Genomic DNA, 25,206 nt, shown 5'->3' on the forward strand with positions numbered 1-25,206 from the left:
ATGTATTTTAATGTCTTATTTATTCTCTTCTAAATTGTAGGTCTGTTTTATTTTATTGTTTTTTTTTTCTCTCATTTTTGGTGTAATTTTTACAAGTTTCCTTTGATTATTTTAATAAACTTTAAAAAGTCATTGGTATTCAAACTTTTCACTTTTACTAATACGATCATAACTTTTATCTTCTACTTATGTATTTATTTATTTATTTAATACTTATTAAACAAATATTTTTTAAGCTGATTTCTAAACAACATTTATATTGCACCAAAGTTTATTCTTTTTTATTTTATTTTATTTTATTTTATTTATTTTTTTATTTTATTTTATTTTATTTCATTATTTTATTTTATTTAATTTCATTTTATTTTATTTATTTTTTTATTTTATTTTATTTATTTTATTTTATTTTATTTTATTTTATTTTATTTTATTTTATTATTTTATTTTATTTTATTTTATTTTATTTTATTTTATTTTATTATTTTATTTTATTTTATTTTATTTTATTTATTTTATTTTATTTTATTTTATTCCGTTTTACCACCCTTTTTTGGGGCATCGGAACTAATCACAAGTTCCGTCTGACCGGATGACTTTTTTCGTAGTGAACGGAAGTGGTCCTTCGGTATTTTGTTCCCCCTCAAGCACACTCCGGCCGAAGCTAAAATTTCCAGATTTCCAATTTCTTACTGTCGTAGCGCGTTATTAATTATTATTGATTAATAACAGTTATTAAAGTTGAAATCTGATTTAAAGCTTTAAATCCGTAACCGGAAGTAATATGCGATCAGCACACCGGGCGGTAAAAGTCTGTGATTCTTTCATTCAGTGAACATGTAGCGTTTACAGAGACGGACTTAAACGGGTTTAAAATCCGTTGACATGTGGATTTTAATGTATTATTAATTGAAATTAGCGGTGGTGAAGAGGAGAATCTTTCTGTGGTGATGGATTCGGACAGAAGGAGGGACACACGGAGCTGGGACTGGGACAGTCCGCAGTGCCGAGCCGAACTGGATGAGATCTTTTTCCGCCAGCATGACTACATCCAGGCCGGTAGTCCGGAACACAGAGAGTTCTGGTCTTTCTTTGACCGTTTCCAGAGGTTTAAAACCAAGAGGGAGATGTCTGGGTCAGGCTCCGGCAGGGGTGATGACCGAGAAGAAGGGAAGGATCGGAGAAAGTCCTCCTCCCACAGGGTAGACCTTGGCCTCCCTAAAGAGTACGATGCTCGGTATCGGATTAATATCTCTGTTTGCACCAGGGACGTCGAGGAGCGGATGGGGAAGTCAGATCACAGCCGGGGTAGGCACAGACACTCAGGTCCAGGCAGTCAGGAGATCTCAGACTGCCGCCTGGCTCTCCTGCATTTCCTGGACTTCAGTCAGAGACAGAGTTTTGGAAAACTGGCCAAGCTCTGCAGGGAGCAGAAGAACCTGCCCATCTTCCAGTACAAGGACAAGATCACAGAGCTGGTGCGGCGTCACCCTGTGGTTGTGGTGGCAGGGGACACGGGGTGTGGGAAATCCACCCAAGTACCTCAGTATCTCCTCTCAGCTGGGTTCACAAACATAGCCTGTACTCAGCCTCGGCGGATCGCCTGTATATCTCTGGCAAAGAGGGTCAGCTTTGAGAGTCTGAATCAGTACGGCTCCAAGGTTTGTCATCAAAAATTACACATCCATCCCTTAATAAATAAAATGTTTATTGCAGATTCTGTTCGATAAATCCTCTCAACTTGATTTTTTCACAGGTAGGATACCAGATCCGCTTCGAGACCACCCGCACCACCGCAACCAAGCTGTCGTTCCTGACTGAGGGCCTGCTGCTCCGACAGATCCAGCAGGACAGGTCGTTGGCCCAGTACCAGGTGGTGATCGTGGATGAAGTCCACGAGAGACACCTCCACTGTGACTTCCTCCTCGGGGTCCTGCGGTCTCTGGTTGCCGAACGACCTGACCTGCGGCTCATCCTCATGTCGGCTACCATCAACATCAAACTCTTCTCTGACTATTTCAGCAGTGCTCCTGTGCTGCAGGTACCAGGCAGGCTGTTTCCTATCCAGGTGAGCACAGGTGACACTGATTACAGATACTTTCCCATGATGATGCCAGTTAATCAGTGACAGTTTCTCTGTCTCTGTGATCAGGTCATATACCAGCCCATTCCACCTGAGGAGCAGCCATCACGATCAGAGAAACTGGACCCCAGACCCTACCTCCGCATCCTACAGGGCATCGATCAGCGTTACCCACCAGAGGAGCGGGGCGACCTCCTCATCTTCCTCAGTGGTGTGGCAGAGATCTCCACCATCCAGGAAGCCTGTCAGATTTATGCCACACACACTCGCCGCTGGATCGTCCTACCGCTGCACAGCACCCTCTCCCTGGCCCAGCAGGACAAGGTGGGGCAGCTGTGTTTGGATTAGAGAGGACAACAGTGGTGTTTGCTATCAGCTCTAACTGTTTATACTTCATCTCAGGTGTTTGACATCGCTCCTCCTGGGGTGAGAAAGTGCATCATCTCTACCAACATCGCTGAGACCTCGGTGACAATCGATGGAGTTCGCTTTGTTGTAGATTCAGGTATGAAACCAGAAGTTGATGCATTGCAGGGAATTCACTGTCCTGGCCATCTTTGCAGATTTTATTGTGGTCAGCCAATAGGGCTGGGACAATATGCTAGAAAAACTGTATTTATCCCCAAGGGGAAATTCAGGAAGAGTCACAGCAGCAATCAAGAAAACAAAAGTAAGAAAGTGTATAGAAAGTGCAAAATGGTCCAATAAATATAATAGAAAACTGAGCTTCTTCAGCAGTCTGTTCAGTCTCTGTCTCCTGGATCCTGTCTGCTCACAGCAGGTGAAGCTCTTCCAATGTGGCGTTGGTGTCTGATGTTAGCTCTGTTAGCCATGTCTGTGAATAGCATGATGCTACTCTGCCTTCTGGTATTCCCTCTGTTGCTGGGTTAGCACAGCTAGCTTGTCCATCTTATTGGAGACAGATCTTACGTTCCCAATAACGATGGATGGAAGTACAGCTCCATGTCGTCACTTCCTAGCTCACACCTCACCTCCTTCTCCTCACCTTGTGGAAAACATCAGGCCTTGCACCAGTTAGCACTGACACGCTACAGGCTGCTAATAGCTGATTCCACATGTAATCAATGCAGCTATGGTTACATGTAGGATCTCCAGACAAACACAGGAGCAAAAATAGTATAAATATCACTGAAGATGAAACCAGTTTGGTGTCCATGACCAACAAATGAGCCATACAAAGTAATAATCAGAGAGAAACATTTCACCTTCTGCTAGAGAAAAGTGGTAACTTTTTAAAATTTTTTTGTCAAGGAATCCCGATTTTGATACTGCCAAACAAAAAAAATTCTGAAAATCCCTCCCCTATCAGCCATGTTCTGTTTAACACTTTTGTGAATGAAAAAAGGCTCTCTAAGTAAGTTTTGTTTTTTATTCTCTAACAGGAAAGGTAAAGGAAATGAGTTTTGATCCCAAAGCCAAGATGCAGCGTCTGCAGGAGTTCTGGATCAGCAGAGCCAGCTCAGAGCAGAGGAAAGGTCGAGCTGGTCGTACAGGTCCCGGAGTGTGCTACCGCCTGTACGCTGAGTCCGACTACGATGCTTTTGCTCCGTATCCTGTGCCTGAAATTCACAGGGTGGCTCTGGACTCCCTCGTCCTTCAGGTAGAGACGACCTGCTCAAAGAAATTCTTCTTTCTTCTTCAGATTTTGGAAATAACCTCGAGACTTGTTTGTTTTCATTATGCAGATGAAGAGCATGTGTCTTGGAGATCCACTTTCTTTTGTCTTCATTGATCCACCTCCAGCTTCCAGTATCCAGACTGCAGTTACTTATCTGAAAGAGCAGGGGGCGCTGGACAGTCGCAGTGAGCTTACGTCTATTGGAAGTTTGCTGGCTCAGCTGCCTGTGGACGTTGTTATAGGTAAGCTCTCCTACAGCAAATCCAAGTTTTGTCTCGTCTTTTAATTGAATTATTTATTACATTCACCAAGGAGGTTATGTTTTTAGGAGAGTTTGGTTCTTTGTCTGTGAACAACATAACTCAAAAGGTAACAAACAGATCTTGATGAAATTTTCATGAAATGTTCAAAATGGGATAAGGAAGAAGTGATAAAATTTTGGAGGTGATCTGGATCACCGTCTGGATCCAGGTTTTTTCTAAAGGATTCTTTATCATTGTGAGATAGGGCTGTTTTCATCATATGTATATATAACTCCACCATAAATGGTTGGATTGCTTTGTAAAACAATACAAGACAAGGTCACCATAATTTCTGACAGATGTGAAAGTACGATCCAGATCCTGCCAATATTCTGGATACTAAGATCTGACCCAAAATATGTCCTGGGTCATCATAATTTTCAACAGTGTCAGGAAACAAATTATCGTACAAATCTGCAATTAACACCAAATTGTAGCAGACAGTCTGCTGAAAGGGAGTATAACATTAAAGTCGGACTAAAGTGTTGGTGACAATCACAATATGCTTGGTGGAGGTCTTTCTAGATATATTTTGCTTCCTATAAATTTCTAAAATTTATTCTGTGTGACCACAACAAAACCCAGGTAAATAGTTTTATAAACTTTAAACTATAGTGTTTCTGAGCTTTCTATTTAGAGGATTTGTTAAACTTAATTGTAGGAATGGTAAGGAATGGGTACTGAATTAGGCACTTTTATATGTACTGACTGAATTCTGTCAAAAGTACCAGGTACCAATTCATATAAAATCAAAAGGTACCATGTTTAGGCACGTAAATGCATCCTTGTGACTGTGAGGGAGTGGAAGAGTAGGTGATATTCCATGCTGGACATGAACACAGCATTGCAAGTTTATATATTGAACAATAAATATGTTAAATAGAAAAAATATAAACTTTATTATTAAACAAATTGATATTTTTTACCACTTAAACACAAAAAAGTACCAAAAATTGGCACTGTTGAGTACTGATACCGATTGCCAGGTACCTGGCATCTGTACCGTACTGTTTCAAAGTGAAAGGCACACATTTCTACTTAATAGAGTTTGTGTGTTTGTTGTAAAACAGGGAAGATGCTGGTGCTGGGCTCGTTGTTTCACCTGGTGGAACCTGTGCTGACCGTGGCGGCAGCCCTCAGCGTTCAGTCACCTTTCCTGCGCAGCGCACAGCACAACCCCGACTGTGCTACCACCCGCCAGCCCCTGCATAGCAACCAGGGAGACCCCTTTACGCTGCTCAACACCTTTAATGCCTGGATGGAAGTCAGTTACATGATACTAAATTCAACAATATCTGTTTAATACAGTGAACACTAACATGATTTAACATGGTGAGTAACTTCAAACTGCTCCAAAGGTAAAAGGAGAAAGAGGCGGCGGCTCGAGGAAGTGGTGCAGGAGGAGAGGTCTGGAGGAGCAGCGATTATACGAGATGGTCAACCTGCGCCGACAGTTCAAGGCAGGCTCCCCAGTCCAAATAATTATTATTTAAGTTTTAATTTTGAATGTATGACTGTAACTTCTTAATATGATCTTCCTCTCTGAATAAAAGGACTTACTGAGGGGTCACGGTTTGCTGGAGTCAGAGCCCAGCTCCTCCTCTAGCAGTGACCGGGGGAAACGCATGGAGCGGCTCACAGAGAGGAGGAAACTGCATCAGCTGAAGAGAGATCACGATCAGCAGGAGAGTACTAAGAAAAAAGTCCTGAGGCTGGAAGAAGGCCAGGAGGAGGTGTCCTCAGGGTCAGACGCAGAGGAAGCAAGCAGAGGCAAGAAGGACAAGGAGGGACAGAGCGTGGACATCCAGGTGAACCCAGAGCGATGTATTTTATGAGAAGAGCTTTCAGCAAAAACCATGATACTCAGTTTCTACAGTTATATTCATGCATGAAAATTTCACAGTTTAGATTTTGAAAGACTTTTCTCTTTTTCTCTTTTCTTTTCGTTTAGACAAAGTATTTTTGTATTTGAGGCTTATGCTGTCAGCTTGACTGTTATGTCCTTCACTCTGCAACAGGAAGTGAAGTTCAAGCTGCGTCACAACGTCTCAGAGCTGCAGGAGGCCGTCAGCGTCAGTCAGGACTTGTCCTCTCGTCAGCAGGCTTTGCTCAAGCTGCTGCTCTGTCGAGGTCTCTACCCTCAGCTGGCTCTGCCTGACGAGCACAACACCACCCGGAAGGACTCAGACCAGGTCAGACACCAGCTTTATCGAGATTCTTTAACTGTGGATTAAAAAGTAATGAAAAGTAAAACACTTAAACTCATCTTCACATCTGATTTGAAATCATGTAGGTGTTTCACACCAGGAATAAGCAGGGAGTGGTGATCCATCCAACCAGTGTGTTTGCCAGTGACCCTGAGGTGTTACACATCCCTGAGGATGATAACAGAGAAATGGGTAAACCGCTTTTACAACTTTATAGTCCATTTCAAAGACCTTTGGTAACATTTTTCATTCTGTTGGTTAGGGGTGTGAAAAAATATTGATTCAGCAATGAATGGCAATACTTTAACCTGTGATAAAATATCAATATTTCAGCTCTTAATATCATTTTTTTTTTTTGTAAAATAAAAATTCATATTTTAGGTAAGTTGGAAGTACATTATGTCTTCTGTACCTCCACTGCAGTAGATGGCGCTGAAGAGCTTCTCCGCCATATGTTGCCCATAAACTTTATAAAAAATATAATCTCAAAGGATATTCAAAATATTTTATGTTAGTTTAAAATCATTTAAAGTTTAATTTTTACAGTGTAGTAGACTGATAAAATAATAATCATATTCACCCAATATTTTTTTTGCAACATTAGTTTAAAGTCACACTAGTTGAAGTGAAAAACTTGATGCACTTTATGCTTTTAAGTTAAGTGTTTGTATGAAATACTGCATCTGACTTTTATTATTTCAAACACAATAAAATATAAAAGTTGTTTTTTCAGTTCACTGGGTAAAATATCACAAGTTATCACAATATTGTGATATTGTGATATTATCGTATCATGGCCCCAGTATCATGATTAGGGATAGACAGATTATCGGCCGGGCTGATTATCAAGGCCGATATTTGGCATTTTGGGGCATCTCCGCATCGGCCTTTTTTAAAATCCAACGGCCGATTTGAAACCCATTCAAAACTGTTTTGTTTTGACTCTGATGCTTCTCTGCACAGAGTTTCCCCCTGGCTACACTATGGAAGCCCTAGATGGTCATTTAAAATCAGTCATGTAAAACCAAACAGAAAATTAATTCAACTGCATTACATGCCTGTAAGAAGCAGCACAAACTCAATTCTGTCCAGTTTTATAGCAGTTACAGAGAAATTTTGGAAAACTTTATTTACTGTAAAAAACTTTAGCTATTTATTTTTAAAAGTCTTTATTTAACTTTATAAAACATGCTGCCAAGCCTGGGAGCTGTTTAATAAACATATGCTTGAAGGCATTTGAAGCGTTGTTAAGCGTTGGAGTTTGTATTGTTCAAAAATTTTAACGCCAATATTTTACTTTGACTGCAAATCAATATCAGCTTCAAATATCAGCCATCGGCCTACTTGCCTACCAATAATCAGTATCGGTATCGGCCTCAAAATATTCATATTGGTCTATCTCTAATCATGATGCGTATTGTATCACGATGTTCTTGCTTATACTCACCTCTACTGTTGGTATGTTTGACTCTTCTTATTTTTACTCAAAACTCTGCTGAGAGCCAAAACTGTAAGCTCAACACAAAAATGCTTTTAACTTTTCCAAACGTTAAAGAAAGAGGACACTAAAAGCAACAGTTAGACAGTGAAACTGCTGAACACCATGGACCTATAGATTAAAATTCTGCATTAAGGAACAACATTGATCTGTTTCAAACAAAACCATCCATTGCTCTGCTTCCTGATCCACCAACAAAGTCCCTTTTGTTTTGTTTTACTCTTTTAGTTCTGAAAGTCTCCCATAACATCTCCTCCGTTCCTCTCACAGGTCCTGAAAAAAGGGACAGCACTAAGCACCAGCTGTTAGCCTTTGTTACTCTGTTGGAGACTAATAAACCATATTTGTCCAACTGTGTGCGGGTTCCAGCTCTACAGGTTAGTTACAGATGTAGGATGTGTGTGTTTTTACATCGAGCCCACCTTTTTTTACCCCAAAGACGCTCTGCATGATGTTAAAGTTAGCATATGTTGGCGTGGTACACCTGTACAAGCTAAATCAAGGAGAAAGATAAAGAGTCAAGTGGCCTGATCTGTTTTCATAGACAGATGTGAACTAAACATGTATCAGCCTGACCCAGGTAAACCCAGAACTGTCAGATTGTGTTTTTTTAATCCGAATTTGATGAATATTTTTATATCACAAATTCTTTGGGCTTAAATTGTACAAACTTGATCATTTGTAAAACATTTAGTGTCACTAGGTTAGTATAAAATACCATTTCTCCTATCCTGCTTGTCTGTAGAAGTCCCAGCTCTGTTGTTTTCAGGTTTATAATATTTAATTTTCTAATTTAAATGTTTTTCCAGGCCCTGCTGTTGGTAGCAAACTCTGTGGACAGTAACGCTGACTGTACTCGTCTAGTGGTGGACGGCTGGCTGGAGCTGGAGCTGAGGGAGCCAGAGGAGGCCCTGAAGGTGCTGTCCACGGCTCTCACTCTTAGAGCTGAGTGGGAGCGCCTCCTGTTGGCCCAGCTGGGACAGAGCACCACGGGGGGACCGGGTCAGGGTGTGTCCCGCAAAACCATGGAGAAGCTGAGTGAAGGCCTGGTCCGTTTCCTGCTCTACACGGAGGTGCTGATACGACGATGATCTAGTTTAATCTGTTCAATTCTGTAACGTGTTTTAAAGTTATGGGAGTTTGACGTTTCTCTAATGTAAAGGCAATGATGCAACCAGAAAGCAAATGTTTCAAATTTCGTTAAGATTTTCTGTCTGTGTGCATTTTACCGTGTCATTCAGGTCAGTTACAGCCTTCGACGCCTCACGGCTTTCCAGACCCAGAACCTCTTCATCGGTCCTCAGTCAGCATCTGAGCTGCCTCACACCACAGCCTCAGGTCTAAACCCGCTGTTTCCAGGAGTCGAGGCCAAACCGGACCCTATTAAAGGAGGCCTGCGGGTTACGAGCTTCTTCACCTACAACTGTCTTGCTGTGAGTTTACCTGACTCTGGTTGTCTTTGTGGGTTTCAAATCTTAAAAAGTGAAAGAGTAAAATGTGAATATTTACATATCATGTTGAAAACTTCCTCTCAAGCGTCTCTGTGTGATTTTTAGGACTCAAAGGATCTCTACAGCGAGTGTCTACGCACGTTCTGGAGCTGTCCTAACTGTGACCTCTACATGCCTCTGACTCCACTGGAGCGCATGCAGCACGAGGCCTCCTGCAGGCCAGAAGGAGAACAGCAACAGCAGGAGGAAGGTGAGATTTATACATATTTTGTGTAATATTTTTACAAACATATGCACAAGCAAAAAGGTTTTACTACAAGTGATTTGAGAGTAAGTTTGAATGTTTTGTTGGGTGTTTCAGAGCCAGAGGATGGGAAGAAGAGCTCGTCCTCAGCGTCCAGTCTGACACGAGTTTATCACTGCGACGTCTGTAACGAAGACCTGACCCTCACCTCTACGGAGATCCTCAAACATAAACGGCAGCACATGTATTCTGCTAAGTAATGGACTACATAATCAAAATGCGCTGAAGAAACACTTCAGTTTTTGTAATAAAGATTTTTTGTATGCGAAAATGTATCACCATGCTTTTGTCATACGTAGGAGTAATTTAAAGTTAAGTGTTTGAGCCACAAGTGCTGAAATATCCACATTTAGTGTCCCAGAGCTGGTGACATTTCCAAACAAAAAAAAAATAACATAATAATAATTAAATTAAAGGTAACATCCACATGTATCAGAGAGAAAAAGACTCTGGTTTAAAATATAGAGTGAGGGTTTAATAATGATACAAACCCACGATATGTAACACTTCAAAGCAGCACATTGGCACAAAGTCAGAAGTAAGACAGCACGGAAGATAAAAACCTGTCTCAAAAAAATAAAGAATCAGAATAAATATCTCAATAAATAAATAAACAGGTAATATCTCAATAATTACTTTGAAACTAATAAATACGTACATTTGAAAATATGCACATTGGCAGAAATCAAAAACCCAAAAAAGAAAGTAGTACCTAACACAGAGTTACTTAAAAATCATAAGTTATTGATTACTCAAATCAAAAGGCACATTTATTAAGATGTCAGAATGGGGCCTGCAACTGTGATCACATGACTGTCAGTACTGTACTCCAACGTTTCTGGACCAGAAGTAGCAAACTGTGCAATGGCTTTACTTGTTCGGTATGTCTGCACCATCGAGTGAACGTGTGTGTGTGTGTGAGTGTGCGGAGGTCTACGATGATCTGTGGGGACTGTGCGCGTGAGACGAGGGTTAAATTTAAAATCAGGGAACAGCACCCGAGAGACCAACAGGATGTGGACCAACATGGTCGGCAGGCCGGACTCAGAAGTCCACTTCAAGTCACTTACTCAGCAAAACCTCACTCGATAAAATCTGCTGAAGCTTTTCAAAGGTTTAACCATATTTCAAGATCTACCAGGTGATTGAGACGTGAGACTTTAGGAGAACGAGACGTTCAGAGCTTACTGCGAGTAGTCCCATGCTTCATTTCTCTTATCTGTGGTACATTTTAAATGTTAGACCTGTATAATGAATATCTACCCTGCTTTCTAAAAACTTACATTTGAGGGGGGAAGTTCTTCAAAAACTCAGAGAACTTGGGATGACTGTTGCATCCAGTTTAGTTTGGAGAAGAAAAATCTGATCAAACTTATCCCTTCCTCCAGTTCAGTGTTAATCATTGTGTTAAAACATTAACCTCTGATCTTTTTTTGGTAAAATGTCATCAAACGAGTCATGTTTATGTAAAGAGAATCTGTCGGATTGAGAGGGGAAAGGATTTAATCGACCTACTGCTGGAAATAGAAAAATATACGTGAAATTCGCAAAATATACACAGAATTGCAAAGTTTATAACCAGAGACATTTTTTAAAAATGATTTGGGGTGACTTTCTGCTCCTTGGGTGGACTAAGACCTTAAAGGACTGTTTGACTCTGCAGCAGCAGCGACATCTGAACAGGGTTAGGACAGGACTTAAAATAGCAGCTTATTTGACTTCATACTTAAAGCAACGCCCAGTAAAAACACATCCGCCACCGAGTCCTAACAAAGATCTATCGCCATTCTTCAAATTCAAGTTAGTGTGTCCTTTCTTTTCACCACACTACAGGTTTTAAAAGTCACACTTGTGAATTACATGGTGTCGCTCAAAGACGAGTTTGTGAAGTTAGTTTTTGTTTCTGCTTGAGATCAAACACATTATAACACCAGTTTTTCTTTCCTCACTTAAAGGTCCCATATTGTGCAAAAATCACTTTATTAAGTCTTTCAGTGAAATTTGTGGGTCTTTGGCTTTCCTCCCAGCCCACAAAATGTGACATTAAATGACCAAACCTGTACTTAGTAGTGCTTGTGAATGTAAAATCCTGACCTAAAAAGAGCTGTTAGGCTTTTAGGGATTCTCTTTTTTGACCAATCAGGAGCAAGTCTGACCTGATTGGTCCAGAGAATGCCAAAGTTGAAGAGCCATCACTGCTCTGTTTTTGGCTGTAAACAGCCACACAGTTCCATGCTCAAGCTTCCCATCTCGGAAGAAGACAAGACTAAGTGTCTAGAGTTCATTTATCAAGGAAATGTGCCAGCTACACTCAGTAAAACTGCTTTTCCAACTTTGGACAGTACAACAGAGGGCTAGCGAATAGACTGGTCCTGAATCCAGGCGCATTACCAACCATCCTCCAACAAACCTGGGACCCTGGAAATGTGAGTATTTTAAATGCTGTGTGCTGTGGAGCAGATGGAAGAGCTTTTCCTCAGTGTCCCCCCTGTCTCTGTGTTAGCTTCAGGATGCTAACTTTAGCTGCGGTTAGCCTGTTGTTTTAGCCTGTAATGTTACGGTAAACGAGCTTCGCTGTTTTCTAAACATTGTGCACTCGGAGCTCGTGGCGCCGCTCTCAGTGACGTGGAAGAGCGGGGTGGTATCAGCAGTGGCTGATTTACATATGAAGGCCACGCCCACTAAATCAGAGCGTTCTGAACAGAGGGGCTATGAGAGCCTGGAAACAATGCTGCTGTGCTTGATTTATTGACTTTTTGTTACTACCATTTCATGAAGACATCAATGATCCATAATAAACTGCAGAAAAGGAGCAGAATATGGGACCTTTAAGCTGGTAGAAAAATACTCTTTCAAATCATTGTTCATTGCACTTCATCTTTTTTTCTTTCGTTTTTTTTTTTGGGTGATATCTCGTTTAAAGGCCGTGACACATCCAGATATTGGTTAGCATGGTGGGGGTCTCGTTTAGTACTTCTTTGGGGTGGGACTGTACCGTCATTTTATACATTAGGTAGAACAGACTCCCTCAGAGGCCTCCCTTGTAAGCACCTTGACTGTCTGAACAAGTACAGTGGTGAGATGTGATGAGTTTCCTGGTGAATACTGAAAATAGATGAGGAAATGTTTAAGGTGAGGGTGTTTAATGTCCGACACACATCCTTGATTTCTTTTAAAGAACAAAAATAACCCTGTGTTTGGTTACAAAGGATCATAATGAATCACATTATGAGTTTTAAGTCTTTGTGGTTGTCATTGCAACGTCCCTTAAAAATAATTGTCCCTTTGCAATCGAAAATCTCTTTCTCTTTTTCTCTTTCTCTTTCGGTCTGCTTCTTTACTCAAAAGATAACACGAGTGGTCCGAGATGCTCACACTGTCTGTTTTCTGAGACTGCACTTCCTCCTTTTTGTTTCTCTAAACCAGGGTTTGAAGAATATCTGAGGTAAAATTAGAGGTAAAGGGTGACATCTGCTCATCTGACTGATAAACAGGCTAACATGTAACAAAGAGCCTCCCCAAGATCTCATGTTTGTGAGCGTGAAAGTGTGTGCCACTGGGGGATTCTGTCAATATGTTTTACATTTAATAAAATATACCAATTAAAATTATAACAATCATATATATAAACATCTTTGTTTTTGTGTTTTTCTTTCTAAATAAAAAAAACAAACAGACATTTGAAACAGTGTACACATCATCTTTGCCTCGTCCGCTCTCTTCCTGTGATAAAAGTCTCTGAACGTTGACTCGAGATCAGCCCACCCTCAGTAAATCCACCACGAAGGCTCCAGGAGACTCCCGCAGAGCCGGATCAGACCGAAGTGCACCTTCAGCAGGCATGGACCAGCGAGGAAGGCCCCAGGTTGAAAAGAGAAAGAGCAGAATGCAGTGGGGCTCTGGAGGGCCGCGTCAGAGGTCTGGGTCCACCTCCCTCAACACCCAAAACCTCTTTGGTCCAGGAAACCCTTCCCACCCCTGAACCCGGCTTCATCGGACCGCTTTGTGCTTTCCCCCACAGCAGCCACACCTTTCCCCACACCGCAGGCAGGCGCGCAAAGGCAGGTAGCAGCACATGCAGGGCACGAAGAGGGACAGAGCCAGGAGGGCCAACCAGCGGGCACAGCAAAGGGGATGCGGGTGGCCCCCCAACGAGTCTTCACACGAGCAAGGCTCCCAGAACTCTCCCTCAGAGTCCGACATGCAGTGGTAGAGCAGACTCTCTGCGCACCACACGCAGGTCCATTGGCGCAGGCAATGCAGGGCCGGGTCCGGGGCGTCCCTGCAGCGGCCCCGCCCGTTCTCCGAAGCACTGAAAACAGAGCGGCAGTACACACAGCGAGACGAGCACGACGAGGCCTGAGGACACGGGCTGTCGTCGTCAGGGGAGATCACCCCCGTGTCACAACTGCTGCTGGCCCCTACTCCTCTCTTACGAGTCCGCGACCGCGGCGTGGCCAGTGAGGTGTGGATGCAGCAAGGAGAGGGCGAGCCTTTGCCCGCCTCCTGAGGTGAGCCGGCCCCTGAGGACACACCGGACACGGCGTTGGGCATGGACATACATGTGGGCGATGGCGAGGAGAGACGCTGGGAAGCTTTACTGTCCAGGTTCACCGTCACTTCACAGCCTGCGGTCCCCACTCCTGCCAGGTCCTTCTCGAAACGAACCACACACAGCTCTGACTTGTCCTGAATACTCCCTCCACTACTGACAACCACACCCCCAGTCAGCCCTCCAACCATAGTCCTCGTAGACCCCGCCCGTCGGTAGTCCTCATAGCCTCGAGAACCCCAGAGATCTTTGCAGGGGTCCACGCTGCGCAGGTCTCCCTCCTCCAGCAGGGAAATGGTGGGTGACAGCGGGGACAGAGGGGATGAGGCTGGGGGGCCTACAGGAGGAGTAGGTGGTGCTGGAGGAGGGGGTGGAGGTGCCGGAGGATTCAACACAGCGGACATTTGTGAAAGCTGGTGCTGTCCCGGCCTGGTGTGGATCTGTGGAGACAGTATAGGATTACAGAGGGAGTCAGGAACAGAGTGTACTGTGGGAGCAATTACACAAACTGTGGACGTTTCCTAAACATGATTCATACACAGATGATCCAGAGCTGCATGCTGAAGACAGAAAGTCCTGTGAGTGTGACTGTACTGAGACAGAGGTGGAGTAAATCATCGCTCGCTTCTTGAATTATTAACCAGAAATGTGACGTAGTTCACCTCTGATGACCCTAAGGTGGTTTCCAGATTTCACTTTGGCACTCTTTAAAGGGGACATATCATGCTTGTTTCTCCTTTTCACTTTGCCAGACTAGGATGCCTGTAAAGCATTTCTGCCCTCAGTACAAGTCATTTAGATCCTTCATTGCCCCACAATAGCGTTCTCAATATCCTCACTTTAGGCCATTGTGAAGATCTCGTTGAAACACTCCGTTTGGAGAATGACCTCCAGTAACCTCGCAACGTCACAGCCCTTTGTGCTCTGATTGGTCAGTTCTATCAGAGGGGCGGAGGGGGTAGAGCCAGGGGGTGGTTTTTGCAGCATGGCAGTATTTAAAAAATCGCCACAATGGATGGGGCAGACCGAGCGAGTTTGCTGTTTGCCAAAACTTCACCGTAAGGCATTGATAGCACTAATAAAATGGCAGAGTGTAGGATAAGTCCTTTTGTATTGGACCCCGAGTCAGACCAGGACAGTTCTGCAGCTCATGAGGAAGAAAATCCACCTGGACACAGATCATCTCAGGATGCTTCAGTGTGGTGAGTCAAACCAGTACTGTAACATGTAGAGTTTATACGTGGAAATATAGGCAGACTTCACCAATAAACTATTTCTATAACAGGGCTCCATCCTGCTCCTTCACTTTTCTCTGTCTGTTTTATCCATCATGCTGATAGTGTGAAAGTGTAGTCTAAAAATGGCTTCTACCGTCAGTTCGTCACTATGTTATTACCGCCGCATATTTGTGGTCCAGGTTCACAGTGCATGTCAGAACAAGCATGCAAATATCACAGTCTCACAAGTATTATGACATCTGCTAAAACTACAGTGTTTTAAATGCTAATTCGCCATGTAAAGCCGAGCTGCGCAGCAGAGCAGAGTCCCTGCATCCAGCACTCAGTCAGGTTAGCTAGAGCTGGTAGGGAGCTTTATTTATACTCAGCTCTTGGTGGGTGTATCCCTCGGTGGCGGTTGTGTGACTAACTGACATCACAGAGGAGGAGCTGCTTTATCAGATTACTCCAATAAAAAGAAAGGATCCTTGTGAAAAGAAAAACAATATCTCATTTTTTGAAAATTCAGGGGGTGAAAGGTCTTGTTTTTAAATTTATTATTTTATATGTAAGTATTAAATCAAGGATCAGCATGATATGTCCCCTTTAACAAACATGTCAATTTGAATGTAATGAGAAACAAATAATATATGAAAAAGGGTAAGCATCCTTGTGTAACTGAAGGTGTGTAGCTACCTGAGCAGGTGTCTGAGTGGTGACAGCATGGCTGGATCCGAAACTGAACTCCTCCGACCGTACAAAGCAGGTAGACGAAGACTCACTGGTCACAATGGTGATGGGTTTGGGAAGCATCTCCTTCCTGCTGTTGGATGAAGACTCACTTCCTGTATGGGACTGGCAGAGGCTGCATGTCATCACACAGGCCACACACAAACACTGCAGTCAGAGAGAAGAGTAAGCTGCACAGATACTCACTGCTTGCCCATCATCCTCCGTGTCGGCCTCTTCTGGTGTGGAGGATGAAGGGGAGTCAGAGCCTTGATGGGTGAAACAAGAGGATTAGGACTGTGTTGGACCCTTTCAGGACACGTTTGCATGTGTGACCCATGTCTCTACCTCTGTCCAGCTTGTCTATGACAGCTTGCAGCCCCTTCTCGAAGGAGATGGCATCAGCAGGACTCTGGAACGTAAGGCCAAACTTTCGATCCTCTACCCTCCAGTGATGGAAGATGGGGTTCACCTTGTTGTACACTAACCCCCTTTGCACTGCACACTCCAACACTGGCTGTAGACACAAACAGCAGCCCCAGCAACGCAGGAAGTTATATCACAAACCCAAAAACAGCTCTCTGAAAATCATGCCCTCACATAACATGAGTCTTTAGGTGGTGTTGAGGAGCAACGTGGCACCAAAGACAGCCATATCACACGCACACACTCACTGCTCGGTCTCGCAGCCGTTCTCCACGAATGATGTATTCTCTCCGCCCCCTGCCTTCGTGACTCCGCCCCTTACATATGACCACATGACTGAGGCCGCCACCTCCAAGGGGCACCCAACCGCCACTGGAGTCATCACGTGTCATCACCACTGCACGAACACGCACACTGTCAGGGAAGCCAAGAGAGTGAGCAGAGGCCCAGGCTTATTAAACACACACTGACACACACATTTACGCACATTCATTCAGCTGATCAGCTTCCATAACACCAAAAATGCAGCAGTGTAATGAATATACGATCACAAGGCAGCTATTACCGCATCATAAAACACACACACACACAGATTGGACTGCTCCGTTTTTATGAGAGGAGGTGTTTTAACGTGACAGCTCAAAGGCGCATCATAGTCTGGACCGCGCTCACGTGACTGAGGTAAATGCGCGTTGGATTAGCATGAAATGAAAGGATGCTGCACGTCGTTTTTTAAACATATCAGCTGCACATAAAGGTATTAAAGAGAGAGAAAGAAAGAAAGCCAGCTGAGGAGGAAAGAAATGGCCAAATGGGAGGAGAAGGAGGAAGGAGGGAGGGAGAATGAGTGTTTCCCAGATAGATGTATCAATGAACGCACCCATTCGCCATGAGAGGCCCCGGCATTCTTGCAAAAAGAAGCTCTGCCCTCGCCAATCGGTTGAATAATTCAGCACCGCAGCTCGACATGTGCATGTAACGCATGCACACCCGCGTCTTTTTGCGTCTTCATTGAATTTAAACACGCGAAATCATCTTCCCAGACGCGTCTTTTTCCTCTATTCCGCCCCTGCTGCACGCACTCATTAACACACCCTGATATTATGTTATATTTTTTTTATGAATGGGATACATCAGGACCGGATTCGCCATCGCGACTCAGCGTTATAGGTTTATTTTAAAAGGCCTTAATACGATGCAATCGCGTGCGAAAAAGGGAAGGAAAAGGAACGAGTGGGTGAGAGGATGGAGAGGAAACGAGAGATGGGGGGAGGGGGCCGATTAGAAAAGGGAAGGAGGAGAGGAGGGGTGAGGATGAGGGAGAGCGAGCGAGAGAAAAAAAAATCACATTTCATTCATAAAGTTTGGCTTTAAAAAATCATAATGAAACCCCGAGACACGTTGATAAAAATCACAACGCCTCCATCCCTCCCTCGTTTTACTGTAGCCATGTCTTGAATGACGCGATCCTGGCCCCAAACTCGCCATATTTCGCCTTTTTTTCTCCCATACATTTTACACATTGACTGATTTCGTGACTGTTTTTACCAATCGCTAACCTCCCAGTTATATACTTCTGTAATGTTGCATAGCTTCCCCTGTTTGATGGATGTGTTTTGTTTATTATAAGGCCTGTTATATTATTCCATGTTGGTGGATTAAGGTGCCAGTCGTCTGAAAGCACAAACATGTAGAAGGCTTAAACATTTATCACATATTGAAATGGATAAATCGGAAATGGGGTGTATGCTGTTGATTCAAGACTACGTAATGGTGTTTTTATTCTCGGCAGCCTGCTAAATTGTGGAGCAGCGGTTGTGATTATTGTGCAAGATGCTAAATTGGTTTACCATTGATGGCGGTGGCGTTCTTTCTGACTGGATGTATATGTGCAATGTTAAAAATGAAAATGTAAGGACTTACTCGCCCTCCATGGCTCGGTGTTGCCCGCCGCTTGCAGCAGCCCACCCCAGGGTCTCCTCACTCTTTCTTTTTATCCTCCTTTCATGAAACACTCACAGACTCACTCACATCCTCCCTCTATCTGCTCTCATTTTCCTAATCTTCCTCTCTCTTCCTCTCCCTCGCTCCGGCGCTCTCTCCCCACCTTGATGTCGTTTCGGTGTATCAGGATAGGCTTGAGGTTGCAGCAGCCATTTTCCGCTGGCAGCATCCTCCCTCTCTCCCTCCCTCCCCCCCTCCCTCCCTTTCTCTCTCTCCCTCCAATCACTCCCTTGCTTATTCCCATTCTCACTTTACCTGCCCTGTGCCAGCACACCCGCACTAATCATTGACAGCATCTGGCCAGAGCTGGGCTCCATAGGGTTTGTCTGTGCGTCCGTGTGGGTTTAGTTCATAGAAATTGAGCTCTGGGTTTAAAATACACGTAGTGACGTGGGTGCTGATTCTCAATGAACACTTAAAAACTCAAATTAAATTATGTTAAAACTTGTTCTCAAGCTTCTATCTTCATTCAACTTCCGTTACGCGTTGAATGAAACACTCACAGCATCAATCAAGGAGTTTCCTGATACGGCGTCCACAGGATCCTGGCGTTGGGTTGTGGTTTCAGCACCATGGACAGCACTGACCGGAAAACTTCAAAAAAAAAAAAAAAAATTCACCTTTAGGCTTATTCTTTGACAAAACCCCTCGTTTTCAATAGCACTCATTCAGGGTTGAATTTAGAGTAAAGGAAGTTATCTTCCCGAGACTTTTGTTTGTGCCCGAGTTGCTACAGAAGTAGAATGTAAGCCTTTTCAGCAGTTACTCCGTTTTACGGCAGCAGAAGTTTTGCTAAAATCTACAGAGAGGACACATTAAATACACATCTGAAAGAAATGAAGCAGAAAATTACAGTTTTCGCTTAAATTATGCGACGGGAAGGAGTCTTATGAGGAAACTGATCCAGTAAAGGCGCCACGGCGTCCACGCGGCTCGTTGGTCTAGGGGTATGATTCTCGCTTAGGGTGCGAGAGGTCCCGGGTTCAAATCCCGGACGAGCCCTCGGTGTTTTTTCCTGATTCAGTTCAGAAACGTTTACGAATTATTTCAATTTGTTGAAATGACAGCGTAATTATCCACAAGAGAGCACCGCGTGTTTACTTACCCTGAGTGCTAGTTAAAGGCTGTAAATACGGAATTACGTATCCTGAAATACAGGCTCCAAGTGTTGCTTACAGCCTTAAAACGCCCCAGGAAGGTCAAAATTTTGCACATATAACAAAAAAAAAACAAAAAAAAACAGCAGCATACATGTGGTCCAAACAGCCCAATTGTTGGCATACTTCCTTTTCCCTTTTAATGTACCTTGTTTACATGATAGGACCAGTAAGACTTCTTCAAATAGTTCTGTTTTATTTTAAGGATGTTAAATAAATAATTAAAGTGGACATATCATGCTTGTTTCTTCTTTTCACTATGCCAGACTAGGACGCCTGTTAAGCATTTCTGCCCTCAGTACAAGTCATTTAGTTCCTTCATTGCCCCACAATAGTGTTCTCAATATCCTCATTTTAGGCCATTCTGAAGATCTCGTTTTCAGAATGACCTCCAGTAACCTCGCAACGTCACAGCCCTTTGTGCTCTGATTGGTCAGTTCTATCAGAGGGGCGGAGGGGGTAGAGCCAGGGGGCGGTTTTTGCAGCATGGTATTTACAAAATCGCCATATTGGATGGGGCAGACCGAGCGAGTTTGCTGTTTGCCAAAACTTCACCGTAAGGCATTGATAGCACTAATAAAATGGCAGAGTGTAGGATACGTCCTTTTGTATTGGACCCTGAGTCAGACCCGGACAGTTCTGCAGCTCAGGAGGAAGAAAATCCACCTGGACACAGATCATCTCAGGACGCTTCAGTGTGGTGAGTCAAACTGTAACATGTATAGTTTATACTTGGAAATACAGGCAGACTTCACCAATAAACTATGTCTATAACAGGGCTCCTTCCTGCTCCTTCACTTTTCTCTGTTTTTTTTATCCATCACGCTGAAAGTGTAGTCTAAAGATCGCCTCTACCGTCAGTTCGTTACTATTACCGCAGCATTATTGTGGTCCAGGTTCACAGTGCATGTCAGAACAAGCATGCAAATATCACAGTCTCACAAGTATTAAGACGTCTGCTAAAACTACAGTGTTTTAACTGCTAATTCACCATGTAAAGCCGAGCTGCTCAGCAGAGCAGAGTCCCTGCATCCAGTACTCAGTCAAGTTAGCCAGAGCTAGTAGGGAGCTGTATTTATACTCGGCTCAACCAGTGGCGGTTGTATGACAAACTAACATCACAGAGGAGGAGCTGCTTTATCAGATTACTCCAATAAAAAGAAAGGATCCTCGTGTCGTCCCAAAGGTCAAAATCTCGCGGCCAAATGGCAATGACCTATTTTCAGAGGCATCAAATCTCGTTCTAGGATATCAGAAAAAATACAATATTACATTTTTTGAAAATTCAGGGGGTGAAAGGTCTTGTTTTCAAATTCATTAAATTATACGTAAGTATAAAATCAGGGATCAGTATGATATTTCCCCTTTAAGGAATGATATCCACATTTAAAGATAAGGAAAAAATAAATCACTGCCCCAACAAATACGATTTACAATAGGGTAATTTTAGGACATAATGCAGTGATTTACCAGTGGCTAACTAAATTTTTGGAAGTCAAGCAAAACCGTCAATAACACAGATGCATTGTAGGTGATTTACTTTCACAGTTTAAGACATGTTATTTTTACAATTTATGGGCAATAAATCCAACTACTGTATTGTGAAGCAATTTAAAATATTATTATTATTGTCTTGTGTTTGTTGCTTTGAAGGACAAGAAACTATTGCATTTTGAGAGTTGATCCTGTTGCAGTAAAGTCCCCTTAAACAACTTGCTTCAATGGAAAGTTGCAGTGGAGAAAAAAATACATATACCTGGATATAGTCATTCAAAAAGTTTATTTTCTGTAACACATACTGGAGACAAAGATTTGCATTGTGAGATCGACTGGATTATAAACCATCTAGAGAGGAAGAGGCATTACCGTAAAAAAAAAAAAAAAAAAACTTCAATGGCGATTCTCTCAGTTGCTAGGATACAAGGCAAGGGCAATACATTTCTGTGAGCTCTACTAAAGGAAAACTGAACTTTGTATACAAAAAGTTAGCTTAAATATAGAATTTTGAAATATTCATGTTTTGGGTTTTTTTTTATACTGTGAGGCGAATATGTAGGGTGGTGACTGAACTTGTGAAACAGCTGAGACTGAAAGGTATCACACAAAGAACAGAGTCATGAAAGATGGGTGTTCTGATTTTTCAGTCACCAGCTTAAAATAACCCATAACAAGCCAAATTAAAAGACAAGATACTGGCTTCTTGATCACCTAAATTCTCTGATACAGGTAGATTTCTTAAATTTGCTGAAGGGATTGTTTTCTTGTAGTATTTCATATTTTTCTGTCTTTTAAATCAAAAATCAGTGGGCAAATTGATAACAATTCTGGAAAACATTGCATTCATAATCCTCAGGGAAACTGTGTTTGAACTGACTGGATGTATACTGCATCAGCAGCGTGAGTATCTGAGTGTGTCTGTACATGGCTGAGTGTGTTCCTGGGGGCGGATTACACAATCATTTCCAGCTGTCGTGCATATTCGATGACCTGTTGTGCCAGCTCTGTGGAGGGGATGGTCACCTCTTCTGTCCGCTGCTGCTGACTGGTGAAAGAGTAATAGCCATCTTGGCTCAAACTCCATCCTCTCTGGAATAGAAGGAAACAATCAGATTTGGCTTTTTGTTTGTTGTATGTTTGTGGGCAAGAATCTGGGAAGGGATTTAGCTTCACTAAAAAAAAAGTGCCATGAACGACAAAATTAATTCATTTTCTCGCATTAATTAGAAATAATAATAGCTGGAATACGAAACTGTTTCTTTAATATACTGTTGGCTTTGCCTTGTTTCAAAATCCTAAGACTGTTGCTTTGAAACTTATTATTAAATTTGCAAAAGTCCTTCTATCTTCAAGCTGTACCACTGAAATCAACATACAATCCAGTATCTGCTTTTACCATTAACATTTAGATCTCTTTTTTTCCTTAATTTGTGTGAAATGAAACAAAAAAGATTTTTCAGAACCCCCCCTTAATCTAATATTCAAATGCAATTTAAATTAGCTTTGTATACCCATCTATAAGCCCTGAATACTATTTTGTGTTTAAAATGTAATTAACAACAATCTCTAAACAATAGGAATATACATACCTTCTTAGCATATTCTGTCATCTTCTTTGGAGAATTGAAGAAAAGCACACGTGTGGCTTCACCAAACTGAATCTGCTCATATGCTTTTTCTATGCAGCCTGCGATTTCATCACTGCAAAGGTAAAAGTCACAGCTTGAGTATTTTTTTCAAGCACTGAGTGTTTTCATTTATGTATATCTTTAACTACCTGATAGCAAAGATGTCCAAATAAATACTTGTATGAGATTGTATGAACAATGGTATAACATAAAATTTAGACATGCTAAAATGTATTTAAACTTAGAAACAAACACTCTGACTATTAACCCTTTCTGAACCATAGAAACTACATAAGGCATTGCTACCACACTGATTCTTACCGAATGGTGTCAAGCAGAATGTCTATAAAAAAGGTGTAGCTCTCAGCTGGTATGTTCCCTTTGGCAAGAAAGACCTTGTTGTAGCTTCCCTCCATCAAGTACTGTGAAGTTCACAACAGCAATGTATAACATTATGACAGCATTCACAAACTAGTAATTTACACAATCATAACATATTATTATCTTACTAATAAATATCAAACTTTCACCCTGGGTACTAAAAAAATATAATGAGATATCAATCCCTAAATTGTGCACCTGTTCTAAGGAGACTGGGTGTCTGATGTACACGTTGGTCTGAATGTCTCGAGCACTCAGTCTCTCAAGTTCTGTGTGAAACTCAGACACACGGTTCTGTGAGAGCAGGAACAGCAGGTTCAGGCCAAGTAACTGGTGCATGTAGGCAGCTTCTGGCAGCTCATCCCTAAGGACAAAAGTAGAAGAGAAAACTTAGCAAAAAAACCCAAAATGAATTCTGAAAAAAATTAATTAATACAAATAAAAAACACAAATGGTGACATTACTTGTAGTCAAAGTAGTAACATTTTAACTGGGCCATGTATCTCTCAAAGGATGGGATGTCTTTCTTGAGGATACTCCACAAGGCTCCAATTTCAAGGACATCACCTGATGTGCATAAAAACAATTCATATGAGAGTTGCTTATCATAAATGGAGACAAGATTTAGATTGAGTTTGGCTTTCCACTTTTACTTACGAGCTAAAATGAGCTGCTGCTTGGTCAGGGTGGACCCAGTGGTAGGTAAAAAGTTTAGCTCCAGTAAGGAAATCTGTAAATAGAAGATATCTGTCAATACCTACAAAAATTAAAAGATAGCATGTATCCCCCAGGTACCCAAATTTATCTCTTAATTCTTAAATAATGACAATTGGCAAAAGAGGGTCCTGAAATGTAACAAGTCCCCTCAAAGAATGACAGTTCAACGTAGGAATCACGACACTTGAGAGAGAAAGGTAAGGAAGAACGCTATCGCTATTCACATAAATAAATAATTACTGATTAAAATTGTAGGATGAAAACAAAACAGTAACTGGCAATTCAATTTTTGTCCAGGTGTTTATTCTGGCTGTCAGTTTTGGGTTAAATTCAAGTGTTAGGCTAATTAAGTTAACATCAACAACACTCTCTGTAATGCTTCGTTTACCAACCTCCGTTACCAAGTTATTAATATTAACCTAATGTGCATCTGCTATCCGATGGTCAATGGACTCTAAACCCCGGAAGAGTAAAAATTATTAATTAAGGCACTTTCTCCTGCCAGTTTGTTTGAAACTACAGACAACGGTAGCATGGCTAGTATATGTTAGCATTCTTAGCTTAGTCTGCTAACAGCGATGACACCTCTGGTTTGGTTTAGCTCTTATTTCAACAAATACCACCGAAAATGTATAAATCGCGGTTCACATGTACCTTCAGTTTACTGAGAAGTTCTCCACATTTGCTCAGGTTTGGGTTTTTCTTGTTCCATTCTGTTTTCAGTGTCTCATACAGTCCAGCGGTTTCTTTCAGCGCCGCCATGGTGATTCTGCAAAATATACGACAGTGCGCACGGAATACGGTAAATTTTAACTGTCGTAAAACATTTGTGTCATTAGAGAGCATAGCGGTCTGTTTATCTAGAGAAGGATTTTTGGCAAAACTTTTTCAATTAGAAGTCAAAGGAAGGAATAGTAGATGAATTTAGTTTTTATTTTAAAACGGAAAAAAAACGATACAGGTAAGAGTCGGGTAGAATTATTTAGAAAAAAAGGTGGAGAATGGAACACCTCAAGAAAGCATAAGTCCATTTTTGTTTTTCATACAATGATTTAAAGGCACTTCAGCATTAAATATGTTGAAAATTAAATTTTGCTTAGAAAGCACAACTTAAAACTGGAATAAATTAACAGTGGCATTAAAAAAAAGTGGTAATGGCATGAAAACAGAATCAGAATCAGAATTGGGTTTTATTGCCAGGTATGCAACACATAAAAGGAATTTGACTCCGGCAGTTGTTTTCTCTAGTACAAGGAGGTAGACACAAACATGACATATAAACATAACACAATAAAAAAAAGATAAATAAAATAGATGCAGGTGTAAAAAAGGGCTGAGATAAAATGTGCATCAGGAATAGTTACAGCATACAGGCATGGACAGTCATAATGTTTCGCCAAAAATGAAAATAACTGAC

The 25,206-nt window shown here is 42.0% G+C and overlaps 3 protein-coding genes and 1 non-coding gene across 4 annotated transcripts; 2 read left to right on the plus strand and 2 right to left on the minus strand.

Moving 5' to 3' along the window:
- Positions 1 to 585: 585 nt before the first annotated feature.
- On the plus strand, positions 586 to 9,910 carry dhx34 (DEAH (Asp-Glu-Ala-His) box polypeptide 34). The gene is made up of 16 exons (XM_074679330.1): positions 586 to 1,658; positions 1,754 to 2,065; positions 2,150 to 2,404; positions 2,483 to 2,585; positions 3,484 to 3,701; positions 3,787 to 3,961; positions 5,092 to 5,285; positions 5,380 to 5,481; positions 5,575 to 5,829; positions 6,040 to 6,213; positions 6,315 to 6,420; positions 7,997 to 8,103; positions 8,536 to 8,799; positions 8,968 to 9,159; positions 9,283 to 9,427; positions 9,539 to 9,910. Exons 1-16 carry the CDS (start codon positions 948 to 950, stop codon positions 9,679 to 9,681), a joined length of 3,456 nt encoding a protein of 1,151 aa, XP_074535431.1. The 5' UTR covers positions 586 to 947; the 3' UTR covers positions 9,682 to 9,910.
- A 217-nt stretch (positions 9,911 to 10,127) lies between these two features.
- Positions 10,128 to 18,465, minus strand: spred3 (sprouty related EVH1 domain containing 3). Its single transcript, XM_074679331.1, has 6 exons — positions 18,329 to 18,465; positions 16,654 to 16,819; positions 16,328 to 16,496; positions 16,187 to 16,248; positions 15,947 to 16,105; positions 10,128 to 14,473 (listed from the first exon to the last, which is right to left on the minus strand). Exons 1-6 carry the CDS (start codon positions 18,337 to 18,339, stop codon positions 13,472 to 13,474), a joined length of 1,569 nt encoding a protein of 522 aa, XP_074535432.1. The 5' UTR covers positions 18,340 to 18,465; the 3' UTR covers positions 10,128 to 13,471.
- Positions 18,466 to 19,339: 874 nt separating this feature from the next.
- On the plus strand, positions 19,340 to 19,411 carry trnap-agg (transfer RNA proline (anticodon AGG)). Its single transcript has one exon. It is a non-coding gene; the product is annotated as a tRNA-Pro (tRNA).
- A 2,173-nt stretch (positions 19,412 to 21,584) lies between these two features.
- On the minus strand, positions 21,585 to 24,602 carry psmd8 (proteasome 26S subunit, non-ATPase 8). Its single transcript, XM_074679651.1, has 7 exons — positions 24,444 to 24,602; positions 23,730 to 23,802; positions 23,537 to 23,639; positions 23,271 to 23,436; positions 23,013 to 23,113; positions 22,653 to 22,764; positions 21,585 to 22,152 (listed from the first exon to the last, which is right to left on the minus strand). The coding sequence occupies exons 1-7, from the start codon at positions 24,549 to 24,551 to the stop codon at positions 22,015 to 22,017; spliced, it is 801 nt and encodes a 266-aa protein (XP_074535752.1). The 5' UTR covers positions 24,552 to 24,602; the 3' UTR covers positions 21,585 to 22,014.
- Positions 24,603 to 25,206: the final 604 nt, after the last annotated feature.

Source organism: Halichoeres trimaculatus, unplaced genomic scaffold (genome assembly GCF_033239565.1).
Source record: "Halichoeres trimaculatus isolate MK-OKI-2021-1 unplaced genomic scaffold, fHalTri1.1 fHalTri1_scaffold_9, whole genome shotgun sequence".
Classification (NCBI taxonomy): Eukaryota; Metazoa; Chordata; class Actinopteri; order Labriformes; family Labridae; genus Halichoeres; species Halichoeres trimaculatus.